The sequence below is a fragment of the Megalobrama amblycephala genome, linkage group LG12 (genome assembly GCF_018812025.1).
Source record: "Megalobrama amblycephala isolate DHTTF-2021 linkage group LG12, ASM1881202v1, whole genome shotgun sequence".
NCBI classification, from domain to species: Eukaryota; Metazoa; Chordata; class Actinopteri; order Cypriniformes; family Xenocyprididae; genus Megalobrama; species Megalobrama amblycephala.
The window spans coordinates 21588209-21615685 of NC_063055.1; the positions used below are offsets into that span (position 1 = coordinate 21588209).

The following is a 27477-nucleotide window of genomic DNA, read 5'->3' on the forward strand; positions in this document are numbered from 1 at the left end:
GCTTGTTGTCACAAGAGCTGTTTCTCAGTAGGGTTTGAGTCAAAAGTCCAGTTAGGGTATGTGTGTTTTCTCTAACGATGTGTTTGTGGGTTGGTTTCAAACATCTAATTCAAAACCCTCTTAAATTACAATAATTTTGTGAAACCAGACTTAAGTCTTGTATCATATTTCATAATAGCTCAACAATGAAATATACTGAAGCAACAGTCAACTATGTAGCCTAAGTTTAAACTGTGTTCTGGGGACAAGGATATTTTTCATAAGTGTCAGGTTGGGGCAAGCTGTGTTTCATATGTTGCATTTTTAATTACATTTTTTGTTGTTGTTGCTGTTGGACAAAACAATGATTTCATATTTGTGTGTTCTAGCTTTTGCATTATTATTGTTTCATGAATTATTTTGTTTCATATTATTTTAACCTCCTGTATCCCTCTGTCCTCGTACGAGGACATTATATTAATGAATTTCTCTGACAACATACATGTCACAGTTTTAAGTCTGGATGTCCTGTAAAGAGCACATTCGGGGCTTTATACCAAATATTTGGAGGTTTCACTGGGACAACAACTTCTCTTTGGTCTTTAAAAATGACTGAATGATGGAAAATATGATACTATTTTGTAATTATTAGTTAAATCTGACTAATTTTCAAATTGTTTGTTATAAATCAGGAAATTGTTATGGGGTTTCTAATCAAAATATGACTTTGTTACAAAACAGGACATTGATTTCACATGTCAGATGAGGACACCGGGACTTAAATCATGTTCAGCAGGCATTTTAGGAGAAACAACAATAGGGAAAGAATTACTTATCAATATTCCTATGTGAAATATTACATATTATGAACATGTTGCCATCTATAACTTCCATTATTACACTTCTTTTTTTTCCATTACATGTTGCTCCAAATTAGATGGTGTATACATTGCATTGAATGGGAAATCCCATGTATGGGCATTTTACCCTCATATTGCATGAAGTAAAATGGTATATCAATTCATTGCATTTTATCTTTCATAACAGTTGAGAATCATCCTTAAACAAAGTTTGGTTAAAACATCCTAAAACCTGATTGGTCGATGAAAAAAACCCTATATGATTTTCCCACTGAGTCCTGAGTCCACTTACTAGTACATAGCATAACATATGAATAAAATATATATATATATAAAATCAATTTGTTTCTTATGCTCAGTCTAAACAATGTAATGACATGAAAAAAAAAAAAAAAAAACTAATTCTTAGGAGGTTAGGCATGTAGGCCTGTCCACGCAAGTGAAAATGCATTAAGTGACAGATTATAGCCAATAACATAGATTGTATAAAGTGATTAATATCCTTTATTTTTCAAGCAAAGCAAATCAATCGAAATAATCGATCAAGCACACGCGTCTCAACTCAAATCAATGCATTGAATGCGACCGATTTCACGAGCTTCAGTCTCCATCTAGTGGACATAAAATGATAGCAATTGTCTTGCTTGTATTGACAGAGGCAAATCTGTAGTAGGCTAATATGTACTGAATTGCAGTATAAAGGCATCATACCCTACTCAACGTTCAAAACTTTTTCCAAAAGCGATCTAAAAATAGCCAGGCTTTTGGCTTTATAAGACAAAGTTGAATGAGCAGAACCTGCTATTTGATTTAATTAGCTACTGAAAACTTTGACACGAGATAATTGCAACGAATAACGAGAACTCATAATTGAATTCTGACAATGATGGTTTATTTAAACAGGCATTTTAATACATCCACTTTCCAGGACTAGCAAATATATTACCATTTATTTATTTACATTAAAACTATCATATAAGAGCAATGACAGAACAATCCTATTTAAAATGACAAGAGTTTTTTTTTTTCCCCAGACAGTTCAACAGTGAGGATACACCATCCGCAGAGTTTCTGTGAAAGGAACAGTCTTGAGCAGAGGAGTCCTTGTTGGCACCGGTAACAAACTTGGAGTCACGCATGATGTTGGCCTGGGAAATACATAACTGTAGTCAGGTGTGAGATGATGAGAGTTTTTGTGAGGAGACACCGTTGATTTAGCCATGATACTGTCAATGCTGAACGAACACTTCTGAGTCTTGGGCTCAGGCCTTTGCTGGATTTCTGGAGCTTCGCTGATCTTAATGTTGAGAGTCTGATACTGGAAATATGGAGGGGGCACCATGATGCCATCCGGCACTGGCAAATATCCAATAGGATTAGCCTGGGCTGGCACCGGCCCAGAAACGCAGTAAGGTCGCCCATATGCTCGATAACTTAACGTTGGGTGGTAGAGCACCAGGTTGTCTTTGGTGAACTCGGGTTGGTTCCTCTTGAATCTTTTTCTTCTGCGTAGAAAGCTGCCGTTGTCAAACATGTCCTCAGACGCGGGGTCCAGGGACCAGTAGTTCCCTTTCCCCGGGTTTCCAGGTTCTCGCGGGATCTTTATGAAGCAGTCGTTGAGTGACAAGTTGTGTCTGATGGAGTTCTGCCACGCAGGGAACTTCTCCTTGTAGTAGGGAAACTTGTTGCTGATGAAGTCGCAGATGCCGCTGAGGGTCAGTTTCTTCATCGGGCTCTGGAGGATGGCCATGGTTATGAGAGCGATGTAGGAATACGGAGGCTTGACGGTGGAGGTGTGTTTTGGAGCGGACGTGGTGGAGAAGCTGCTCTCGCTCTCTCCTGAAGACTCGGACCCCGAGTGATCCACCTCCGTGGGGTCCCCGCAAGGCATGATGAAATACTCTCGGTCGCTATCGCTGTGGTCTCCTCCAACTGTGTTTATTTCATCGTCTTCAAACGAGACGGGGGTACGCTGCACTTCTTCGTAATCCTGGGTAAGGGTCATGGTTGGAGACCCCGAATGTGCTGGACGCGACTTGTGGTCGGTGAAGGTTGTGGTGGGTTTGCAGGACTCATGGAAATGAGGGCTATTTATGAGAGGCCACACGCATTCTGTCTTTGGTCCGCCGATGGTCAGACCAATGGGAGTGGAGTGTCACCGCAGGGATTCAGGATAGGCAGGCAGGTGTGGGGGGCTTTGACCTGCTTAAACAATTCGCATATGAGATGTGGATCCTAAACATCCCATTAGAACATCTGTATGGGCGCTATACTGATACTGTACTGCAATAAAAGTGTATTAGCCATATTTGATAATATTAGCTAATTACTTTTATAGGGTCAACTTTTTAAAGAGATTAAGACATTTTTATCCTTAATATTAAAAGCCATTTATCCTTTAGTATTGAAATAGCCTATTAAATGCATGTACGTCAACACATAACGCGCTACTAGGCTATTTTCTAAAATGTCACGTGTAAACAAACTATAATAAAAATAGAAAATAACGTAATTATTTTGAAACATAGGCTATGCACAATATATTTTTTTAGTATTAATGTTTTATTTTTAATAAGCCTATTTTTTTGTTACGTTATTTGAACCAAGTTTTAAGTTTATTTTATATAGTTACATTGTTACATGACACCAAAATGCTTTTCTTAGTTTTGCCACACTGGCTTTGTTTTTGAACTTTAATAATGTTTAAAATAAAACAAAAATATCAGTTCTTATTTTAATACATATGCCTAATGATTAAATATAGGCTAATTTCAGCCTGTTAATCTACAGACAGTTGAACCATTGACATAAATATGACAAAATTAATTGTAATTCAACAAATTAAATATATTTATTATACAAATTGTGTCTTTATTTTTTGGATCAATTGCATCTTTGATGTGTTTTAGATCCGGACCCCAAAAAAAAAAGAAAAAAAAAGTCACTTCATTGAATCTTTTATTACGACAGCTACGTTATTCGTCATCAATTCAGAAGCAGGTTTGCACAGTGGGAGCTGGGACGTGTGATGGTGAATTTTCACACCACGCCTAACTACCGCTTTAAAAGACTGATTTTTCCTCGATACCCCCTGGGTTTCGTTTGGTTTGTCACCTCAAGATGCCCGCAGGTGGTGTGACCATGAAAATGGCCATGGCCCGGCTCCCCGCATTGAAAGAAGAAAGCCGGTAAACGAGCCTATCAACATCAGAATCAAAAAGGAAACAGCGCAGCTTTAGGCTACAGGCCAGGAGCGAGTTTTATTGGAGGGCATGAATGAGCGCAGCAATCCTCAAAGCAAACCTTCTTGTGCGCGGATATGTGTTAAAACTGTTCACAGTCATCTCAATTGCAAATGAAAAGGCTGGAGCCCACCGTCCACTTCCTCAGCTGTGGATGGTGTGGAAGTGGATGCATGTAAATGTATGAGTACTTGAAAGTTGTGTAAACTAACTATTTACAGCACTCATTGATAAGAAATCCAAGGATCTTATAGTGTTTGTATTGAATGTTAAATAAATAATTAGTATTAAAATATTTCTCACAACAGTTGCTAGCACATCATTAAATTATGTTATAATATATAACATATTAGAGCAACATACAATAATGAAATTTGTGGCACATTTTGTGAACATTTTTTTTTTTTTTATGTAAAGAACTTACATTTACATTTATGCATTTTGAAGACACTTTTATCCAAAGCGGCTTGTTACAATCAGTGTATATATTTAAAAGTGAATTAAGCTTTCTTTTGCTTAGTTATCATAATGTATGTTCCACTAGAGACACTCAACAAAAAGTAAACTCTGCCAACCAATTTTCGTAGTGTTTGTTAAATAGCCATTTTTCGCCTCATCACAGAAAGTGTTAAGTGGGTGCTTATAAAGATTGGTTCTCACATTGAAAAAAGACAAATTTAACACGTTAGAAGAGTAAGCCAAGTAACTCAAGACTACATTTATTTTACTGGTTACTGTTATTTTACACTTTACACTGTGAAAAAGCCTAAGTAAAATGATTAGTAATTGATCACCCAAATTAATTGTTTAAATAACAACATACTCTTGATATAAAGACTATGGGGTTTTCGCTAGTTCCAAAATATAATGCATTCACAGACATGTAGTTGGAGAAAAAAAAAAAAATAATGTAAATATGAAATTAATTACAATTTGTGTTTAAGACATGTCAGTGAATTTTATTGGTTTGAAATGTGGCATAGAGATGCTTAAAGGGATAGTTCACCCAAAAATGAAAATTCTGTCATCATTTAATCACCCTAAAGTTGATCCAAAGCTGTATACATTTATTTGTTCAGCTGAACACAAAGGAAGATATTTGGAAGAATGTTGGTAACCAAGCAGCTCTCGCCCACCATTGACTGCCATAGTAGGAAAAAAATTACTAAACCAATCTGCTTGGTTACCAACATTCTTCAAAATATTTTCTTTTGTGCTCAACAGAAGAAAGAAACTCATACAGGTTTGGAACAACTTGAGAGTGAGTAAATGATGGCAAAATGTTCATTTTTGGGTCAACTATCCCCTTAAAGGATTTTTAGTACACACGTTTAAGAGAAATAGGTGTCAGATTTGACCACTTTTTTCATTTCAAACATTATGGAGCACGATAAGCACCTATGAAGCTGCTAAAGGATTTGCAAACTCTCTGTGGGTTGCAAACAGAAACAGCTGCATTTTCAGTGATTTTACAAATGTCTTATAAGATAGAGGTTGTTGGTGTTGTATGGTTTGTATACGTGGCCTGGTAGATTGTGCACAATTTCAGTCATCAGGCATCATCTACTCCACGCTGTCTTTATTTGACACGGCTGAAATGAACTCCTCCTTCAGAACCTCGCCATCAAGGTTTCGACCTGAATTAAGAAATTAATCATTTGGCCTTTTAAAGAGAGTTTTATATAGGCATTTATCTTAATATCTGGAAGCGCATGAAGACGTTCTGAACTCACCTATGAAGACGAGTCGGTTGAGTCTGGGCTCGTGATCTGACCAGAACTCTGGAGTCTCTTCCAGTTCATAAAGCTCATGGACCCCCTGCAACATCACCTTCTTTTGATTTTGCTGAATGGAGAAGATCCCCTGCCACAACACACATCATTTACACTGAGAACAGATTACAGTGCATGTACATGATATATTGTTGATATACAAAGGCAATGCTTCTTCAGAAGTCATGATTATTTGGCATCTGACATAATGAAAGAATATACAGATGATTGTATCCTCACCTTTAACCGGATAACTGTCATTGCCAATCCTGCTTTGTTTTTAAATATCTTCTCCCATAGGAGGTTCTGCAGAAAAATATGTTTTTTTTTTTTATTTCTCTAAAAAAAATATCCATTTTCAAGACATTTTGTAAAGGTGCAAATATGTGTAAAAATGTAATTAAAAAGAAAATATTTTGTACCTGAATGAATATATTTAATAGGTCTTCTGACACACTGCCAGGTACTTCAAATGTTACAGTCAGCATACTCTGAAATAAACCAAATCGGTTACCCAAACATAAAACAATTTGTCTGTAATTTCATGACCAAATACGAAGGGAGCATCACAAACATTTTCAAACGAGTCAAGCGACTTTACAAATGTACTGTTCACTATCATTCAAAAGTATGGAGTTGGTAAGATTTTTTTATATTTTTGAAAGACAACACCAAGTAAAAACAGTAATACTGTGAAATATTATTACAATTCAAAATAACTATTTTTATTTGAATACATTTTAAAATGTAATTTCTTCTTTTCAGCAGCCATTACTTCAGTATTCAGTGTCACATGATCCTTCAGATATCATTCTAATATGCTGATTTGCTGATTATTATCAATTTTAAAAACAGTTGTGCTATGGTGCATTTTTTTCAGGATTCTTTGATTAATAGAAAGTTCAAAAGAACAGCATTTATTCAAAATAGAAATCTTTTGTAACATTATTAATGTCACTTTTTTTTAATCATTCGTGAACCTGGACCACAAAACCAGTCATAAGTCGCACGGGTATATTTGTAGGAATAGCCAACGATACATTATATGGGTCAAAATTATCAAATTTTCTTTTATGCCAAAAATCATCAGGATGTTAAGTAAAGATCATGTTCCATGAAGATATTTTGTAAATTTCCTACTGTAAATATAATCAAAATCTATTTTTTCAGTAATACGCGTTGCTAAGGACTTCATTTGGACAACTTTAAAGGCGATTTTCTCAGTATTTTGATGTTTTTCTGCACCCTCAGATTCCAGATTTTCAAATAGTTGTATCTCAGCCAAATATTGTCATATCCTAACAAACCACACATCAATGGAAAACTTATTTCATTTCAAAATTGACCCTTATGACTGGTTTTGTGGTCCAGGGTCACATATTAACACATCCTTGCTGAGTAATGCTGCATTTGTTGTGCTATCAAGCAGATTTTATGCCACAAAAGGCAACAAAATCATCAATTTATAAGGGATTTTAATAATTTCTGTTAGTACACTAAAACATTTCTAATAAAGCCTCTATCTTTAAAAGCGTCAGTACAACACTTGAATGAATTTCCCCTTGGTGTTAAACACTTGCACTGTTTTAGCGCCCATTCTGCTGTAGTTCTCTGGGGCGTTACATGGGCCCTTTACAGATACTTAAACCATTGTTTGTCTGTGCTAAAAGTTACACACTTCCTTTTTTCCTTTGGAATAACAAGAGAAAACAGGGCTCTCATTTACATGAAAAGAGCAGTGAAGCTTGGCTCGGAAGGGGGAGGGTGGGACAGACTGGGTGGATGCGGGAAAGTGACCCATCTAATATTGAGAGCTCCTATGGAGAGTTTGGTTCAAGGATAGGGGAAGTTGAAGACTTTTAACATTTAATGAAGCTCCTAGTTTAAACAAACCCAGAGAAGATGATCATTGTAGAAAGAGAAGCTAGATTGTTTTTTCCTCAGATGTGAAAAATATTCAATATGCCAATTCAAAATGTCATAAAACCAGTCATCTTCACCTTGTCTAGATGTGGTTGACTTGTTTTTACCAGCTGCAGCTTTTCAGCCAACCTGCAGAACACAAGATTTCAAGACATTTAAATGTGAAACCAGCGCATTGATTGATGTCAAATACCTTCAATAAACAACATCCTCTTACATACACAAATGCATTAGACAGATGTACAGTCTTAGCTAAAACCTCTCAAAGGGTTTGACTACACTGACAGCCCCTAATCCCGGTGCTGGTGTGATGCAGAGGAGCTTTTGGGTTTAGTAACAGTAAGATTGAGCTTAATACAGAAAGAAAGAAGAAGAAAGCGCGTGAGGGAGTGGGAGAGCGGGCTCTGACCCCTCGGGGAGGGCAAACGTAGCTCTGTGGATTATTCGTCAGGCAGCAGACCAGAGGGGGGTCATCCCAGACAAGCAGCCTGTGCTGAGGGGGGCAAATGGGCCACAGTCGGGGCTGAAAGCCAGTCTGTGTGGATGTGCTTCTGTACCTTTACTGCAGACACCGGCTATAATCCTCTGCAGCTGGGCCGAGCCATTCACATTTACTCTGTCTCACTGTAATTACTCTTAAAAAGGGTGTTTCATTTTTTGTTTTTGTGTAAGTCATCAACATTAGCATGAGCTAATGGAGTGTTTGATCCTCGCCGGATGCACAAAATCCTCTGGGAAAAAATACCGGTGAACAGAATCGCCACTATACTTTCAGTAAGAATCAAGTACTGTAATTGTTGCAAGTATTCTTCCAAAAACACTTACCTTGTGCCATCTTTGGTATCAAAAGAATGTAAATCTAATACTTGAGACAGATCAACCCTAAGAGAAAGGAAAATACACGTCATTTGTATTTATATATAATTACTTTGTCTGTCTTTGATGTTATTAATAGGTAAAAAGATAAAGATCCTAATGGTAGGACAAGCCTAAAAACGGCTGAAAAATACAGTTTATGAAATAGACTGAACATAGACTACTGTTCTTTTAATAAACTAATTTTATTCAGCAAGATTCAATAAATTGATAAAATTTCAGTAAACAGCAATGTTTATATTGTTACAAAAACTATTTAAAATAAATGCTATTTCTTTGAACTTTCTATTCAAAGATTTTTTTCCACAAAAAAGCAGCGCAACTGTTTTCGACATTGATAATATTAAGAAGTGTTTCTTGAGCAGCAAATCAGCATATTAGAATGATTTCTGAAGGATCATGTGACACTGAAGACTGGAGTAATGATGCTGAAAATTCAGCTTTGCATCACAGGAATAAATTACATTTTAACATATATTCAAATAGAAAACAGTTATTTTAAATTGTAATAATATTTCACAATATTACTGTTTTTATGGTCATTTTCATCAAATTAATGCAGCCTAGATGAGCATTAGTACCTTATTTCAAAAACATTAAAAAACAAAATTACTGACCTTTTTTCTTTTTTTTTTTTTTTTTTACAGTAGCGTACACATCAGATTACAGGTTTTAAAATCTAACTGCTTTAAATATCTTGACAGTATGCATTTTATTTGATCAAAATTTTATGTAAAATGAAACGGCTTAAAAACATGTTACAATACACACACCGTGTACCATGGATCAGAATAAAGTGCATGTTTTGTGTTGGTGGTTTCTGCATATCACCTCACCTGGATTTTTGTGTCTCCAAAATCTTTACGAGCCCATTTATTGATCTACAATGAAGAAGACAGAGCGCATGTAAAACAAACTCAAAGACATCTATCAAGTTATCATTCCAACTAGATTTTTACAGTTTCTGATGCAAATCTGAGAAGCGCAAAGGTCAACATTACAATGCTAAGATGTTATGTTTGGTTGTCAGGACGTGGCTATGTGCTTGTCAAGGTGTTCTGTATGGTTTTTTACCTCAAGACTCTAAAATATTCTGGTACCTAGATATGAATCGGGTATCTTAAAAGCAAGTTTAAAGTGTTAGTTCACCCAAAAATGAATTACTCATCATTGATTACTCACCCTCATGTCGTTCCACACCCATAAGACTTTAATTCATCTTTGGAACACAAATTAAGATATTTTTGATGAAATCCGAGAGGTATCAGACTCCTCCACAGCAATTTAATTACCACTGTCAATGCCTAGAAAGGTACTAAAGACATCATTAAAATAGTCAATGTGACTACAGTGGTTCAACCTTAATGTTATGAAGTGACGAGAATACTTTTTGTGCGCAAAAAACAAAAAATACGACTTTATTCAACAATTTCTTCTCTTGCCTGTCAGTCTCCTACACTGTTGACGTAGTAAGCAGTGCAGCGCTTCCGTGTTTACATCAGAACCCTGGCTCGCTAATGGCTGACACTGTTCATGTGAGCAGCATGACGCATGCGTGTGATGCTGACGCAAGAGCCGGCCAATAATGAATCGGCATTCAGACGTAGAACTCAGACACGCTACACTGTGTTTTCAATGTAAACTGCGTAGACTGACTGGGATGGAAGAGAAGAAATTGTTAAATAAAGTCTAATTTTTGTTTTGTTTTTGCACACAAAAAGTATTCTTGTCACGTCATAACATTAAGGTTGAACCACTGTAGCCACGTGGACTGTTTTAACGATGCCTTTACTGGGCCTTGAAAGTGGCAATTAAATTGCTGTCTATGGAGGAGTCAGGAGTCAACAGAGTTCTTACAGGTTTAGAACGACATGAGGGTGAGTAATTAATGACAGAATTTTCATTTTTTTGGGTGAACTAACCCTTTAAGGTTTTTTTTGCCCATTTTATTGTTCACCATGCAAAAATCATAAGAAAATTGCTTAAAAAGTAATAGTACACTGCAAAGTTTAATACTTTGAGTTAGAGGGTTCACAAGTAAAAGTGATATGGCTAAGCAAGCACCACTTATAATTAATAAAAATGTTAATGTCTTTACCACAATACATTTTTGACATATTAAAGACAAACACCAGAATCTATTGGAAAGCATACACTGGTGGTAAAAAGTTTGGAATAAGTAGTCTCTTATGCTCAACAAAACTGAATTTATTTGATCAAAAATACAGTAAAAACAATATATTTTTTAAAAGTATTATTAAAATGTAATTGATCTATTTCTATTTGAATATATTTTATAAAATATAATTTATTCCTGTGATGGCAAAGCTGAATTTTCAGCATCATTAATCCAGTCTTAAGTGTCATATGATCCTTCAGAAATTAGTCTAATATTCTCATTTGGTGCTCAAAAACATTTCTTATGTTTATCAAGACCGAAAACAACTGTGGTACTTAATACTTTTGTGGAAACCATTTTTGAGGTCTTTTTAAAAAAAAATAGAAATTAATAATTTTTTTTTTCTTCAAGGATGCTTTAAATTGTTTCAAGTGACAGTAAAGACATTTATAATATTAGAAAAGATTTATATTTCAAATAATTGCTGTTTTTTAAAAGTGCTGTTCTATTAATCAATTTATCCTGGAAAAAAAATATTAAGCAGAAACTACTTTCAACATCAATTATAATAAGAACCATTATTAATAATTGAGCACTAAATTAGTATCAAAATGATTTCTGAAGGATCACGTGACACAACAAAGACTGATGATGCTGAAAATTCAGCTTTAGGAATAAATGACATTTTAAAATATATTAAAATAGAATGTTATTTTAAAATGTAATAATATTTCACAATAATACGGTTTTCCCTGTATTTTTATCAAATAGCAAATTGGTTTAAATCTTATTTAACAAATAGAAGTTTCTCTGTTAGATTAGGTAATTTTTCTTCATCACCTGCTCAACTCTCTTGTGGAGTACCGCAGGGTTCAATTCTTGCACCTAATCTTTTTTTCTCTGTATTTACTTCCCCTGGGAAGAAAACATGGTGTATAATTTCACTGCTATGCAGATGATACCCAAATCTATTTACACAAATGCTGCTCTGGAATCTCTTTTGTATGCCTACATGAAGTGAAAATGTGGTTCTTTCAAAAAAAATTTCGTCTTTGGCCCCCATCATAGCTCTAGGAGCAGAAGTATCGACCTGGACTACCTTGCTCTGTTTACCTCATCTTGCATTAAAAACGTAAGTGTATTTTGGGATCAGAACTTCACATTTGAAAAACAAATAAATTCTGTAATTAGTTCTTGCTTTTTTCAGCTACGTCTTCTCTCTAAGATTAGATCCTCGCTCTTGGAGAAAACACAAATTCACTTGTAGCATTTAAAATGAATGATTTTGGTTGTCAGTATGTTTTATAATTATTTAAACAATATAATTATTGTCAAAATCATTATCAGCCAGAATTTTAATATCAGTACATCCCTAATAAGAACATATAGGAATATAAAGGTTGACAGTTCTCACCTCACAGTATCTCTGAGCTGCACCAGCTCAGTCTCCTTCACTAGATCGGTCTTATTGATGATGGTCAGATCAGCAAGCGCTATCTGCCTAAAAAAAGAGAGCAGAATTCAGCACCATTCACAATCACCTGATAAATGCTGCCCATCTTTCCTAAACCTGTATGTGACAAAGGCAGACGACACCTCAGAGGGTCGCATATGGATTATTCGTCATAAAAAACAAATTGCTTCTATGTGCATCTACAGTTGCTGTACGCAAGTATGTGTGATTACAGTCGTATAATACATCAATAGAACAATACAGTACGAGAACAACTCATCCCATTCTCTCTCTCATTTGTCACTCTCTTTATTGCTCGTGTTCAATGTCCCACTCTCCCTTTGTATCTAAATGTGTGTGTGTGTGTAAGTGTGTAAACACTCTTTGTTGTGTTTCATCCACCCCCCTGCCTGTTGTTGAGTCGTGTGTGGGTGGCATGGTTCGTGCCATACTCAAAAGGCGCCACCATTTTGCGAGGTAGGAAAACATAAACAGAGAGCAGAAGCGGTTTTTATGGCCTCTGACACTTGTGAGCATTCCGACATGCCTCCGAACCCCAACAAAAACACCCTGACCGCAGCAGGTGAGGTGGAGGGAGCTGGGCTGGAATCGGATATGTTTTTGCACAAACATTAGCACCAGCTGTAATGTTTAATAGAGATAACAGTCACAAATAGTATTTTGAAAGACCACACAAGAGGTGCTCAAAAAAAGAAACTGAATGTGATTGGGGAAAAAATGGCTTCTGGATTCTTATAGAACTGTATGATGTATAAAGATTTATTTATTGTAACGATGAAGACTTCTAATTTTTTTTCTTCTAATATCGTATTTATATATCGTCCCGAGATCCAGAAAAACTTTTGTGAATTTAGTTTTATGTCATAGAAACATTTTTTGTTGCCTTTTTATAAATAAGATTTTTATTCATATTTTATGCTATGTCCCCTTTAGAGGACTGCGGAAGAGGATTAGGGCCAAGCAATAATAAAAAATTAAAACCATCTTGAGATTAAAGTTGTTAAATTTAGAGAAAAAAGTCGAAATAAAATGTTGAGAATAAACTCATTAAATTACGAGAAAAATGTTAAATTTTGAGAAAAAAGTAGAGATAAAATGTTGAGAATAAACTCGTTAAATTACAAAAAAAAGTCGTTAAATTACGAGAACAAATTTGTTAAATTATGAGAAAAATGTCATTAAATTTCGAGAAAAAAGTCGAGATAAAATGTTGAGAATAAAGTCATAATTTAATGAGTTTATTCTCAACATTTTATCTCGACTTTTTTCTCGAAATTGAATGAGTTTTTTTCTCGTAATTTGATTTTATTCTCAACATTTTATCTCAACTTTTTTCTCGAAATTTAACGACATTTTTCTCATAATTTAACGAATTTGTTCTCGTAATTTAACAACTTTTTTCACGTAATTTAATGAGTTTATTCTCAACATTTTATCTCGACTTTTTTCTCGAAATTTAACACTTTTTTTTCTCGAAATTTAACGAGTTTATTCTCAACATTTTATCTTGACATTTTTCTCAAAATTTAACGAGTTTTTTTCTCGTAATTTAATGAGTTTATTCTCAACATTTTATCTCGACATTTTTCTAAAAATTTAACGAGTTTTTTTTCTTGTAATTTAATGAGTTTATTCTCAACATTTTATCTCAACTTTTTCCTCGAAATTTAACAAGTTTTTTTCTTGAAATTTAACGAGTTTATTCTCATCATTTTATCTCGACATTTTTCTCAAAATTTAACAACGTTTTTTTCTCTAAATTTAATGAGTTTATTCTCAACATTTTATCTCGACATTTTTCTCGAAATTTAACAAGTTTTTTTCTCGAAATTTAATGAGTTTATTCTCAACATTTTATCTTGACATTTTTCTCAAAATTTAACGAGTTTTTTTTCTCGTAATTTAATCAGTTTATTCTCAACATTTTATCTCGACATTTTTCTCGAAATTTAACAAGTTTTTTTCTCAAAATTTAATGAGTTTATTCTCAACATTTTATCTCGACATTTTTCTAAAAATTTAAAGAGTTTTTTTTTCTCGTAATTTAATGAGTTTATTCTCAACATTTTATCTCGACATTTTTCTCGAAATTTAACAAGTTTTTTTCCCGAAATTTAACAAGTTTATTCTCAACATTTTATTTCGACTTTTTTCTCGAAATTTAACAAGTTTTTTCTCGAAATTTAACAACTTTAATCTCGAGATTATTGCTTGGCCCTAATCCTCTTCCGTAGAGGACACCAGGACTCAATTATTATGAAAATGTTTGCAAAAATAATGTTTGTTTTTATATTTAGGTTATTTTTTAACCAAACTTTGTATTAAGATTCTCAACTATGTTATGAAAGATTTAACAGGATGATTTAATATACTATTTTACTTTATACAATATATGTGTAAACATGGCCATAAATGGGTATTCCCATTCTATAATGTGTCTGTACATTGCATCTAATTTGCATATTAAAGTGTTCTCGGGCAGCATGAAATGAAAAAAGAAGTGTAATAATGGGAGTAATAACTAACCAACATTTTCATAAGAATATCTCATATTTCATATGAATACTTATATATAATTTCTTTCCCTATCATTTTGTTTCCCCAAAATGCCTGATAGACATGCTGCAAGTCCTGGTCCATGTATGAAATTGATGCCCTGTTTCGTAACAGAAAGTCATATTCTGATTTGAAACTCAATAACGTTTTCCTGAAATGTTCATTTGCAACAAACAAACGGAAAATTAGTCAGATTTAAATGATAATTAAAAAATATTCAGTCAATGTCAGTCATTTTAAAGACTAAGGAGAGAGAGTTGTCATGGTGAAACCTCCAAACATTTGGTATCTCTGAAAATCCCTGAATGTGCCCTTTAGAAATTCACTAAAATAATGTCCTCTACAGAGGACAAAAGTCTATGGCTGAGTCTCAGGAGGATATTAATGAATCAAATAAGATTTTACCTGGCAGCTTCATTGATAAGACCATCTGGCTTTTCTTCTGTTAGATGCTACAAGACAAGAAGATGACAGAATGATTACATAACACATACAAAACAACTATTACAACAACAAACTTCTTAAATCATACAAGTTTCTATAGTATACATACATTTTATTTTTATTATATTTCAGGGATGCACAACATATCCAAACCATACTGGTTCTCAGCTGAATATAATTATTTTTTAAAAATTATTTAATAACATTCTTAAATGCCATCTCCTTTATCAAATTTTAAAATGAATATCCATTTATCATAGTGCACATTATATTGTTTTGATGTCTAAATTCACTTGTAGCATTAAACGTTTTTTTAGTTTCTTTTTTAATTTCTAATTTATTTAGACAAAATAATATAGAATTTTAAAATCAGAAATGTACCGGTTATATAACAAAACAAAACAAAGCAAAAAAAGAAAAAAAAGTTTCCTTTCTGTACAGCTTCTTTCCTGACAATATGTCTTTAACATCAGAGCAGATGAGCAAACTGACAAGATGCAAACTCACTAAAAGAAATCCAATTTCCATGATATTATAACTTCTGAACAGTTATTGAACACAATCCAATTTATTTCATTCTACACGTTGCCAGTCGTCTCTGCAGACTGGAAGGAGGGATGTCTCATTGTCTGTGTTCAATATGTAATAACATTGAGCTCTGGGAGCAAGACAAGCCTCATCATCTGTCTGCACAAATTTCAAACCGACTGGCAGAGATCAAGGAAAACAAGGGCACCTGATGGGCACGTCTCTGCAAGTCAAACCCTGAGAGGAGACACCTCACCTGGGCCCCCCACACCCTAAAGTATCTCTTATATGGATGAATATATCAAGTGACAATGAAAGATCAGGACAAAGGGTGACAGGCCCATTAGAGTGATTTGCCTTGATATCCATTATTTCTTTGGTTTCTATCAAGCCCTCCCCTGTCTTCACCTCAACAGGCACTCACAGAACCCCAGAGGGCCGCAGTGCCGAGAGGTGCAACCTCTGCAATAAAAAGACTGACTTGCCAAGACTGACACCACTAAATAGCAGCCTATTATCCAGGTGTCAGTACCACTGTCCTGCTCCCGGCCTGAAGTGTGAAGAGGAACGGCAAGGGGGGAGACATTTCAGTGGGATACGATACTTGAAGATTAAATGTTTTTTTCTGTAGAGACCAAGCAAACATAATGCCTTCACATGGACCATTTAAAGCAAAGAGATAACATACTCTGTATACAGTCAAACCAAAAATTATTCAGACATTTTTGAAATATTTTTTACTAGTGCGTGCAGGGCACTATAGTTCATTTATGTAAGTGAGGATAGCAAAATAAAGTAAACTGTGACATATTATACCCAAAAATTCTTCATGCAGTGGACTACCAGTAAAACTGATAAAAATTTGGAACCAAATATTATTCAGACATTTTGACCTGACCATGTTCTGCTTAAGTATTGTCTGACATAATTAAGATTTTTTTTTTTTTCTGACAAGGTTTAACTCCGAGATCTTGTCATATTTTATTATCATTTTTTTAAACTATAGTGAAACTGTATTAATGAAATGTTCAAGGTGTCTGAATAAATTTTGGTTTGATTGTATATACAGTACAGTCCAAAAGTTTGGAACCACTAAGATTTTTAATGTTTTTAAAAGAAGTTTCGTCTGCTCACCAAGGCTACATTTATTTAATTAAAAATACAGTAAAAAACAGTCATATTGTGAAATATTATTACAATTTAAAATAACTGTTTTCTATTTGAATATATTTCACTAAGTAATTTATTCCTGTGATGGCAAAGCTGAATTTTCAGCATCATTACTCCAGTCTTCAGTGTCACATGATCCTTCAGAAATCATTCTAATATGCTGATCTGCTGCTCAAGAAACATTTAATGTGTACAATTGTACAAAATATTTGTGTACAACATTTTTTTTCAGGATTATTTGATGAATAGAAAGTTCAAAAGAACAGTGTTTATCTGAAATCTAATCTTTTGTAACATTATAAATGTCTTTACTGCCACTTTTAATTGATTTAATGCATCCTTGCTGAATAAAAGTATTCATTTCTTTAATTTCTTTTCAAAAAAATAAAAATAAAAATTCTTACTGACCCCAAACTTTTGAACGGTAGTGTATAATGCTACAGAAGCTTTGTATTTCAGATAAATGCTGTTCTTTTGAACTTTCTATTCATCAAGGAATCCTGAAAAAAAAAGTACACAACTGTTTTCAACATTGAAAATAATCATAAATGTTTATTGAGCAGCAAATCAGCATATTAGAATGATTTCTGAAGGATCATGTGACACTGAAGACTGGAGTAACGATGCTGAAAATTCAGCTTCGCATCACAGGAATAAATTACTTTGTCAAATATATTTAAATAGTACACAGTTATTTTAAATTGTAATAATATTTCACAATATTACTGTTTTTTACTGTATTTTTAATTAAATAAATGTAGCCTTGGTGAGCAGACGAAACTTCTTTTAAAAACATTAAAAATCTTAGTGGTTCCAAACTTTTGGACTGTACTGTATATATATATATATATATATATATATATATATATATATATATATATATATATATATATATATTACACAATGAACACACATTTATTCTTATACATTTATGCTTAGAGTTGTTTCCCAAAGTTGTTATTTTAGTCCAAATCATTTTAAAAACAAAAAAGTATCAAACTTTTAAATATTTAACATATCAAACCTTTTAAAGTGACTTCTTAACTGGATCATAATGTCTTTTATCATTTTTGATTTTACATTTGTAGTGCTGATACATTACTTTTGTGTTTATTAAAATATAAAATAAAATTAAAATAATTTTTAAAAAAAGGTTTTTATCTTATAATTTATCAATTTTTTATTTACCTATTTTTTTTTTTATTTACACTGTTTTTACTTGAAGCATTTTTTTTATTTTAGCTTTAAGTGTTTTCTAATTTATTTGGACAAAATAGTATAGAATTTTAATATCAGAAATCGGCCAAAACAAAACAAAACAAAACAAAACAAAAAATAAATAATAGTAACATTAATCAGCCAAAATTGTAAAAATAGTACATCCCTGTTATATTTATCATCTTATAAACAAAAGTACAAACATAAAAGGTTTGTTACATCTTCAAACAAAGCGTGATATACTTTCTTGGACTAATTAAGACCTCTTTAACCAAATTAAAATTGAGTGGATTTTAGAAGGTATAATAAATGATATAACAATGTGCAGTAAAATAGTTAACTATAGAAATTATTAATCAGAACAAATAATTCTTAAAGGCATAGTTCACCCAAAAATGAAAATTCTGTCCCGTATGACTTTCGTTCATCTTCTGAACTAAAATGAAGATATTTTTAATGAAATCTGAGAGCTTTCTGTCTCTCCATTGACAGACTTTGCAACTTCCACTTTGACGCTTCAAAAAGTTAGAGATCATAAAACTAATCCACGAATCGAGCAGTTTATCCAAATTTTCTGAAAATACATATTCTCTTTTTATGATGAACAGATTGAATTTAGGGTTTGGAAAGAGATGAAGGCGAGTAATTAAAGGTGCTAAAGAGGATGTTTTGTTTTAAACATTTTTGCAATATTACTTGAAACTGTCTTTACTAACTGATAAAAGACTATTTATTAGGTGCACTGAAAGGAATAATATTAATATACACATCATCTGTGCACGAGGTAGGGCCTTAAAAACATCAGCCAATCGTTTACGCGATGACTGGCCCTCTGGCTTGTCAATCACTGCCATTACGTTCCTTGTGAAAGACGTGCGCGGATTGGCCCTCTGGCTTGTCAATTACTGCCATGACGTTCCTTGTGTGAGACGTGCGCGGCTGCGCGCTCCAGTAACTTTCCACACTCTACAGGCGCCGCATGCAATGTTTGTCAGAAGACAGGAGTAACAACTGCAGATTATGAGTTACCTGCGGTGAGTCCGTCATAATGAATCCACTAACACGACACAGCGAATGCCGGTGGTAAACACTCGTGTTCCAATACTCGAGCACAAGATTTGGGAGGCGTTCCCTCGAAATACGCATGCGCTCATTTCAAAAACTCACTAACAGTCTTTGGTTTCTCAGTCGACGAAAAGATCCTCTTTAGCACCTTTAATGACAGAATTTTCATTTTTGGATGAACTATCCCTTTAATCTGTGAAATAGCTCTCTAGCGTTAGCTGAAAGCAACACAAGTTGATGCATAGAATCCAAGTGTGCATTAATGTGTGGATCAGCTACTTACCTGCATCCCATATTTAGCATCTATAACCGTTACAATACCTATGTGGGAGATGAGGAAACTGCATTATATTGACATGCACACCATTAATGACTTCTAATGATGCAGCATTCATCAGTTTGGGTTCTTACCATCCAGGTAGACATCACTCCCTAATTCTGCATCAACCCAGAACATGGAAGCAACTGCTCCTGGTTTGGAAAACATAAATAAATCAATTGTACAAAATCACATTTATTTATTTTATATAATTATAATTGTTTCCCTATTCGCTGTAAATATACATTACAATGGAAAACCCCATAATTCTACTAACATTTTTTTAAATAAAAATAAAGCAAAATTTAATTTCATGGAACTCATCATTGAAAAGATATATATTATATGCTTTATTTTATTTTAGCATAGGTTCAACACTTTCTTGCCTTAAAACTCACAACTTAAACGGGTTGCGGGTGTAGGTATGCGGCTATGCGCATTAAAATGCATAACTAAATTTTATGGATGACTTAAAATTTTTCAACTACAAGGTAAGTTTTGTTTGTTTCCATGTTTTCCAACTTTTCCTGTAAAAGTTATTTCACAGTTTCATGTTACAATTTGAGGCCATCTTGTTCACATAATGGAGTTTTGTCAAACTGTCAAGGTAGAATAAGAAAGCACTATAAATATTTGATAGAAGTGTAATGAAGGCAATGTTCTTGAAAGACATCAGAAACATAACCCATTCAGCCCACAAGCATCTTCTGAGGAAGGGGAGGGGCTTATCCCCCTGAGGCCCCCAGGAGTGACAGGTCTGTCTCAGCCAATGACAGTGCAGAGCAGTGAAGAGGGGCTTGTGTCTGAGCTCTGAGGGTCCTGCATGCCACTGGCCATTGACATCTGTCACTCATGTACACAGGCTGGCTGCAGAGATGCTGACCCTTCCTGCCTTTGCATTGCTCTCGGCTTCACTCTCAATTGTTTTATAGTGCTTTTTGCTATGTATGAGAAAAATCCCTATTCACAAAGATGTCTAAATAGTCTTGCAAAGTAAAAAAAAAAAGAAGAAGTTACATTTAAAAGCTAATTGCTAGTGAGGACTAAGACAAGGTAGTCTAGTAATCAACTTCTTAAAAATGTAATTTAATTCAATCTAAGCCATAAAATATTGCATAATCTAAGAATCTGTGTAAACATGGAAGTAACATATAGAAGTCTCCCATACAAAAGATAACAGATGACAACATTTGAGCAAGCTGGCCAAAGAATCCATTAGCTATCACAATAAGGATATTTGTTGTGTTACAAAGAAGTGTCTGCTAGCGCACATGAAATACCTGGATCTGCCAATCCAGTTGTCTCTAGAAGGATGTAGTCAAACTTTCCTTTCTTCTCCATTAGATTTTCAATAGCTTTTAAACCATTGTCTCTGTAAAAGCAAGGGGTGATAATGTATTATTTGACATAAATTAATATATGCAAGTAGTACCAAGTACCATACAAAAGTACAATTTAAATTTTTAAAATTTAATTTGATTTTAATATATTGTAAAATGCTTCAGAAATCATTCTAATATGTCGGTTTGAAGCCCAAGTATTATCTATGTTGCAAACAGTTGTGCTGCCTAATATTTTTGTGGAAACCGTGATTTTTTCCCCCCAGGATTGATTTATGAATAGAAAGTTTATTTATTCTATAACATTTATTTGAAATACAAATATTTTGTAACATTATAAATGTCAATTTAAAGTGTCCTTGCTGAATACAAGTCTTGCTTTATTTCTTCATTCATTCATAAATTAAAAAAAAAAAAAAAAAAAGTCTTACTGACCCTCAACCTTTGAATGGTAGTGTACATGTTAATTATTTTCTATTACACAGCAGTAGTTATTATATAATGTTTTCATAATGGTATACAAATGATTTGTAATTAGAACCAGAATTATGTTCGAGTTCTGGATAAAATTCTTATGTTGCAGATCAAACTGACCTTAATTGGATTCAATACACTTAATGAAAAAAAAAAAAAATCATACTATGAAAAAGAATCAGGTAAAAACAGTAAATTTTTAATATTAATACTTCTTACACATTACAACAAAACTAAACATGAGAACAAATTATTTTATAAAACTGTATTCAACTATCTTTTAACCATTTTTTTTTTAAATAAATATTATAAACAGTATTGTAACTATTTTTTTAAATTATTTTTTTATTTCAAATGTTTTTGTTTTATTTTTGTGTCCTTTCCTAAAGCTCAAACATCAGAGCATGGTGCTAGCAAAGCCAAATTCATGCGTTCGATTCCCAGCAAAATTAACAGTCTTAAACTGAAAAAAATGTACACTTTCAAAGCAATGTGCACATTTATTTGGATAAAAGTGTCTGCCAGTAGCATAAATGTAAATATAAAAGCCCTCAGAGGGCTTTAAAAAATAATTTTTTTATTTTTATTTTGTACCTGCATTTCAGAAGACCTAAGAGTGTCAAAAATTTGCAAGTATATTCATGACCCTACATGAGAAAGTCACAAAATTAAAAAAAAAAAAAATACCCTAGGTTAACCAGTATTATGAGTAGTTACAACAAGGACAAAAGTTTAGTCACTGGAATGTAATGGGCAAGCAGATATAGTGGGTTTACATTTAATCCATCTTAAAAGTCCAACAATAGTCGTGTGGTCCAGATGGAACTATATTTATTCTTCACACAGCTACTGGAAACACACACACTACATTCACCCATATACTTTATAGACAGTTTGACCCAATATTTGGAGGTATTCTGAATGGCCGTACTTTACAGAGCAGCACAGGCAGCCGTTCCTCAGCTCCAACCACTCCTCATAAAGCTCTCCTGCTTGACTCACAGCTAGAGACTTCTCCAGAGCACTGCCTGCAGGAGAGATTTAACCATGTACCTGTCTAACTTCTGTGCAAAAAATATATGGCAAAATATTTATGAAACATCCAAAGAGATAAACATGTTAAAGTAATCAAATCACAATGAAAATATGGGTGCTTGACAAGCATTAAGATCCTACTACTCTACTGCACTGATTGAGGAAATAGGGAATAAATTTGCTGCCCTCTTCTGGTCATGATCCAGAGAGACGGATAAAAAAATTCTAGGCATAAGAACTACACTAGAGGTCTTTTGATTGCTTATTTGTTTGCTCATTTTATAACTTACCTTCACCAAATTCATTAAGTATGACAGCTATTCGTTTATTATGTTGCTCTGTTAATATGTAGTTCAACAGTGTTGTCTTCCCTGCACCTGTATATGGAAAAAAGAGAAATAAAGTAAAGCCACTGGGAGTAAAATTATAGCTTCTTCTATGCAAAGGATATAATAACCTGTATTTGCAGTATATTTTACTTTAATACTATACATAATTCATATTTTTAAGTTAAAAAAAGGTTTTTGTATGCTTTATCTATGCACTTATAATAGTGGAGTGATATAGACATAGACATGGTCACTGCTTAAAAGCTGACCCAAGTATCCAGTGATGATGGTAACAGGTATCTGAGCTGTGGGTCCGGTGGGCTTCTCCTTGATGGGAACTAACTCCGGACATTCATCCTCATCCTCCATTACTGAGATCTTTTGAACTAATGAGAATCTAGAAACACACAAATTGGAGTTCAGATTAAATGAGTTTATATATAAATGCATATGATATGACATTCATTCTTCAGTGATGAGATTACTCAAGGTAGGTCATGAACATAAATCATCTGACATATATTATATTTCACCATGTTTGACAGATAAGAACTCTGATCTTAGAGACACATGTGCTGTCATTTTGGCTGTCAATACAGTGCGGTTTGGCACCGCTAGACATCTACAAGCGCCATGCATTCATTTCGAAGCTTATAAACATAAATAAAAGACAACTTACACTTTACGAAATACGAGCTCTTAGATGGAGTATTTGACTTGCTGAGGGCGATCTGTCGTCCAGTTTGTAATAAAAAACGCAATATTTCATTGAGGGTCGATATGCTGTGTGTGTCTGTAATCACGGTCCGACCTGCGCATTGACTTGCAGTGAGAGTTCCTATATAAAAACGGATTGAATGTTACTTGATGTCAATGGGAAAACTTGTGTTGTGAACTGTTGTGAACATTTAATGTATTTTATATTAATATACAAACAATTCAATAAAATAAAGCATAAAATTAAATATGGTGATAATTAACATCAAGTGTACCCTGATTTATATAAAGACCAGAACAGCAGTTTAGCAAACTATTCATGGATCAAACACTTAATTTACACAAAATAAGTACAGCATTTTTATTGAATTTTTGTAAAATATAAGCTGATCAATAAATACTTTTTAATAAAAAAAACGTTCTTAATTATTTTGAAAAATGGAAAATGGAAATGAAAATACATTAAAAATAAACAAACAAATGACAAAAACACATAACAAACTTTTTAAATTTTAAACTAAAATTAAAATGAAACAAACAAACAAACAAACAAACAAACAAAAATTTAAAGGGTTAGTTCACCCAAAAATGAAAATAATGTCATTAGACCTTCATTCATCTTCGGAACACAAATTAAGATATTTTTGTTGAAATCCGATGGCTCAGTGAGGCCTGCATAGACAGCAATGGTACTTCCTCTCTAAAGATCCATAAAGGTACTAAAAACATATTTAAATCAGTTCATGTGAGTACAGTGGTTCAATCTTAATATTATAAAGCGACGAGAATATTTTTTGTGTGCCAAAAAACAAAATAACGACTTTTTAACAATAATATCTAGTGATGGCCGATTTCAAAACACTGCTTCGGAGCGTTATGAATGTTTTGAGTCGAATCAGTAATTCAGATCGCTTGTCAAACTGCGGAAATCACGTGACTTTGGTGCTCCGAACCACTGATTCGATTCGTAAAGCTCCGAAGCTTCATGAAGCAGTGTTTTGAAATCGATTTAAATGCTTTTAGTACCTTTATGGATCTTGAGAGAGGAAGTACCATTGCTGGCGATGCAGGCCTCACTGAGCCATCGGATATCGAAAAAATATCTTAATTTGTGTTCCGAAGATGAACAAAGGCATTACGGGTGTGGAACGACATGAGGGTGAGTAATAAATGACATTATTTTCATTTATAGGTGAACTAACCCTTTAAAATAAAAAAAATAAAACTAATTCAAAATAATAACTGCATTTAACAAGAAATGTATTGTTGCAGCGCAATTTTCGGTCGATAGGGGTCGCAGCTGTCCTATTTCACATCTTTCTGACTACAATACAGCAACTTGACCAGTGTCAAGGGTCTGGCTGTAGGCTTGCACTTATTCGTCAGATATCGCAAAACAATAATAATAAAATTATTTTAACAATAATATTTTATTAAACATATTTTTATAAATTTAATATATATTTACTATATTGAACTGACGATAAAACAGATATCTAGTCATCATGGGTTATTAATACATTCACGTAAACCGGCACTTGTGTTTATAATGTCCTGCTATCTGTCGTCACCCATTTAAACCATTTTGTTTATCAAGCAAGCTCAGTCTTAATCTTCATTACATCGTTCAGTAGCCTCTCTCTCTCTCTCTCTCTCTCTCTCTCTCCTCTCTCTCTCTCTCTCTCGTAAATCCACTCTGTTTGGGTTGAAGTTAAAATGCGGAAGTTTCCGCCCAGCAAAACCACTGATACCGCGAAGATGAGGCTTGCGATGCCATCAGCGATCATCCCCGCTCCGTCCTGCTTTCCGCGGCTCTGCGTGGACTGATATCAGACTCGCATGGCTTCACTGCCAGCGTCAGAGCGAAGAGCATTCGCTCTCAAAATCAACAGGTAATGTTAATTTCCTTTGGCTGGACCTCATAGCACGTGCACTGACTGATCCCAGGGAAGCTGAGCTGACTTTTGGAGCTGTCTATTTGTCTGTCTGCAGTCAGTGTTAAATCTACAGGGAGTTTGGGTGAATTCCGGAACAGGCAGCTACACGTTTGGGATAAGCTACAAGTCTGACACCAATAGACTTGATAGTCTTGTGAGTCTTATCAATTATTGCTATGTGATGTTAAAGAGAAGTTCATGAGTTACAGCGTTTATACAGCATTCAGCAGCATATTTAATGTTTTCTTTAGTATGGAAATCTCATACACTCTTGAAAAGACACTCTTAGAAAATATCTACAAAATCTCATACACTCTTCTCCTTTTAAATAAATCATTTTCAATGTACAAAATGTTCTTTTTAGTGGAAAAATGTTCTTTAGATTATAAAATGTTCTTCACACTAAGAAGAAAAGCTATTCTTTTAACAACTTTTCACTGAAAGGTTCTTTGGGAAAGCCAAAATGTTTCTTCTGTGGCATCGCTGTAAAAACCCCCTTTTGGATCCTTCATTTTTAAGATTGTATCAAATAGGTTTTGAACTGGAGTATTAATAGCAACCTGTCACTTTCAGTACGCAGATGGTCTACATTCAGATACATCTGAGCTGTAAAAGTTATTGAAGTTTATATGCTTACCACATACCCCCTTCAGGCTAAAAGAAAGTACGAATGAAAGAAAGACTACGGCGACGCATTTCAGAGCAATTTTCATTCATTTCCGTGTAATTCTAAAATTGGAGCTCCTGTCTATTCGATCATTTCCCCTTCTCTCATCTGCTTATTACAGCTCAGCATTGACCTGTTAGCTGTCAAGTTAAAGTGGAAGTTTGTATTGTTCCTGTTTTATCGCACAACAGGTGGGGAGGAAATGAATTTAAAGGCATGGTGGAAGAAGGGAGTCCGGTATTAAAACAAAGGGAACAAAGCACTCATATACAGGGTAATGATCCGTATTCTGTCTTGTGAGTTTATGTCACACAGGCACACAAAGGTTCATTCATAGCACAACTGTCATATGCCACACTCAATTTGTTTCTGCAGATTATGGGAATCACGCAGTGGAGTCAGTCCTTATGCATTTGTGATATTAATAAGCTGATTAATTTTTGCTTTTAGTCACATTGTGACCAACAGATTTTGTGTTTTCTCAGTTGTAAGTAGGCTAGCATTCAATGGTGGTTGAAGCATATTGGTTGAGGCTTTGGAGTGGTATCACAGATACTGCAGGTGTGATCTATTTTACACCAAAATTACATTGCGATTGTGCACTAAATCCAAGGCTGCTGTCTGTGCAGTATGTGTATGTTTTGACTGAAAAATGTCACAAATAATAAATATTCTGTATACATTGCCCCCAATGAGCACTCAATGGCTTTGTCAAAGCTGAAAAACAGTGTTGCATGCCCAGTAGCATCCTGTATCAGCACAATTGTTATTGTGCTGGATTGGCATTGTATTTGGAATCAGATGGAAAGCAGAGAAAGTACATGAAAAGATTGTAGGGTATGCACAATATATAATTGGATATTTAATTGTGCAGCTCATTATTTTTGCATTTAGATTACCTTTGCCATCATCTAAAAGTAACTTCTTTACACTAATAATTTAATAACAGTCAGTGTTAAATAAAATCTTTAGCAAATATCAAATGAATATCCATTTATTAAACATTTTTAATATACATTATAATACTGTATGAATTCAACACACTTCATTACTGAAGTGTTAGTGTTTTTTTGTTTTGTTTACAAAATCTAATAGAATTTTAATATCAACCATTTTTTGATTATTTACCATAACATGATTTAAAAGGTTAGTTCACCCAAAAATGAAAATTACCCCAAGCTTTACTCACCCTCAAGCCATCCTAGGTGTATTATGACTTTATTATTTCAGATGAATACAATCGGAGTTATATTAAATAATGTCCAGGGTCTTCCAAGCTTTATAATGGCAGTGAATAGAGGATGAGATTTTGAAGCCTAAAAAAGTGCATCCATCATAAAAGAATGAAAAATACATTGCAGAGCAAAGAGGAAACTGACAACACGTCGACAGACAAGACAAAGCAGGTTACTTATGATATTAAACAAAGTCCC

At 34.0% G+C, this 27477-nt stretch overlaps 3 protein-coding genes across 4 annotated transcripts in view; 1 reads left to right on the forward strand and 2 right to left on the reverse strand.

Moving 5' to 3' along the window:
• Positions 1-997: 997 nt before the first annotated feature.
• foxd5 (forkhead box D5) lies at positions 998-5190 on the reverse strand. Its single transcript, XM_048209649.1, has one exon. It carries the CDS (start codon positions 2842-2844, stop codon positions 1879-1881), a length of 966 nt encoding a protein of 321 aa, XP_048065606.1. The 5' UTR covers positions 2845-5190; the 3' UTR covers positions 998-1878.
• An 87-nt stretch (positions 5191-5277) lies between these two features.
• On the reverse strand, positions 5278-26147 carry cbwd (COBW domain containing). Of its 2 annotated transcripts, none has more exons than XM_048209659.1 (16): positions 26015-26147; positions 22993-23120; positions 22685-22771; positions 22291-22387; positions 20826-20917; positions 19638-19697; positions 19510-19547; positions 15207-15253; positions 12186-12272; positions 9489-9533; positions 8602-8658; positions 7854-7905; positions 6276-6344; positions 6094-6159; positions 5815-5944; positions 5278-5718 (listed from the first exon to the last, which is right to left on the reverse strand). In XM_048209659.1, exons 2-16 carry the CDS (start codon positions 23090-23092, stop codon positions 5645-5647), a joined length of 1101 nt encoding a protein of 366 aa, XP_048065616.1. In that variant the 5' UTR covers positions 23093-23120; positions 26015-26147; the 3' UTR covers positions 5278-5644. The 2 variants fall into 2 exon arrangements, with proteins under 2 accessions (XP_048065616.1, XP_048065615.1); XM_048209658.1 differs by lacking the exon at positions 26015-26147 and adding an exon at positions 23403-23561 and having other exon boundaries at positions 5279-5718.
• Positions 25159-27477, forward strand: part of dock8 (dedicator of cytokinesis 8) — a 54383-nt gene continuing 52064 nt past the window's right edge. Inside the window, exon 1 of the mRNA XM_048209650.1 lies at positions 25159-25332. Within this exon, the coding sequence (XP_048065607.1) occupies positions 25280-25332 (53 nt within the window). The 5' untranslated portion in view covers positions 25159-25279. The remainder of the gene's footprint in view (positions 25333-27477) is intronic.

What these genes read in the sequence shown, in the direction of transcription:
- foxd5 (XM_048209649.1), bottom strand. Translation starts at nt 2,844, where the DNA reads ATGACCCTTACCCAGGATTACGAAGAAGTGCAGCGTACCCCCGTCTCG.
- cbwd (XM_048209659.1), bottom strand. Translation starts at nt 23,092, where the DNA reads ATGGAGGATGAGGATGAATGTCCGGAGTTAGTTCCCATCAAGGAGAAG. An exon ending in CATCATCACTGGATACTTGG is followed by an intron (nt 22,772 to 22,992) that starts GTCAGCTTTTAA and finishes TTCCATATACAG; the next exon opens with GTGCAGGGAAGACAACACTG. An exon ending in TGACAGTTATCCGGTTAAAG is followed by an intron (nt 5,945 to 6,093) that starts GTGAGGATACAA and finishes GTGTTGTGGCAG; the next exon opens with GGGATCTTCTCCATTCAGCA.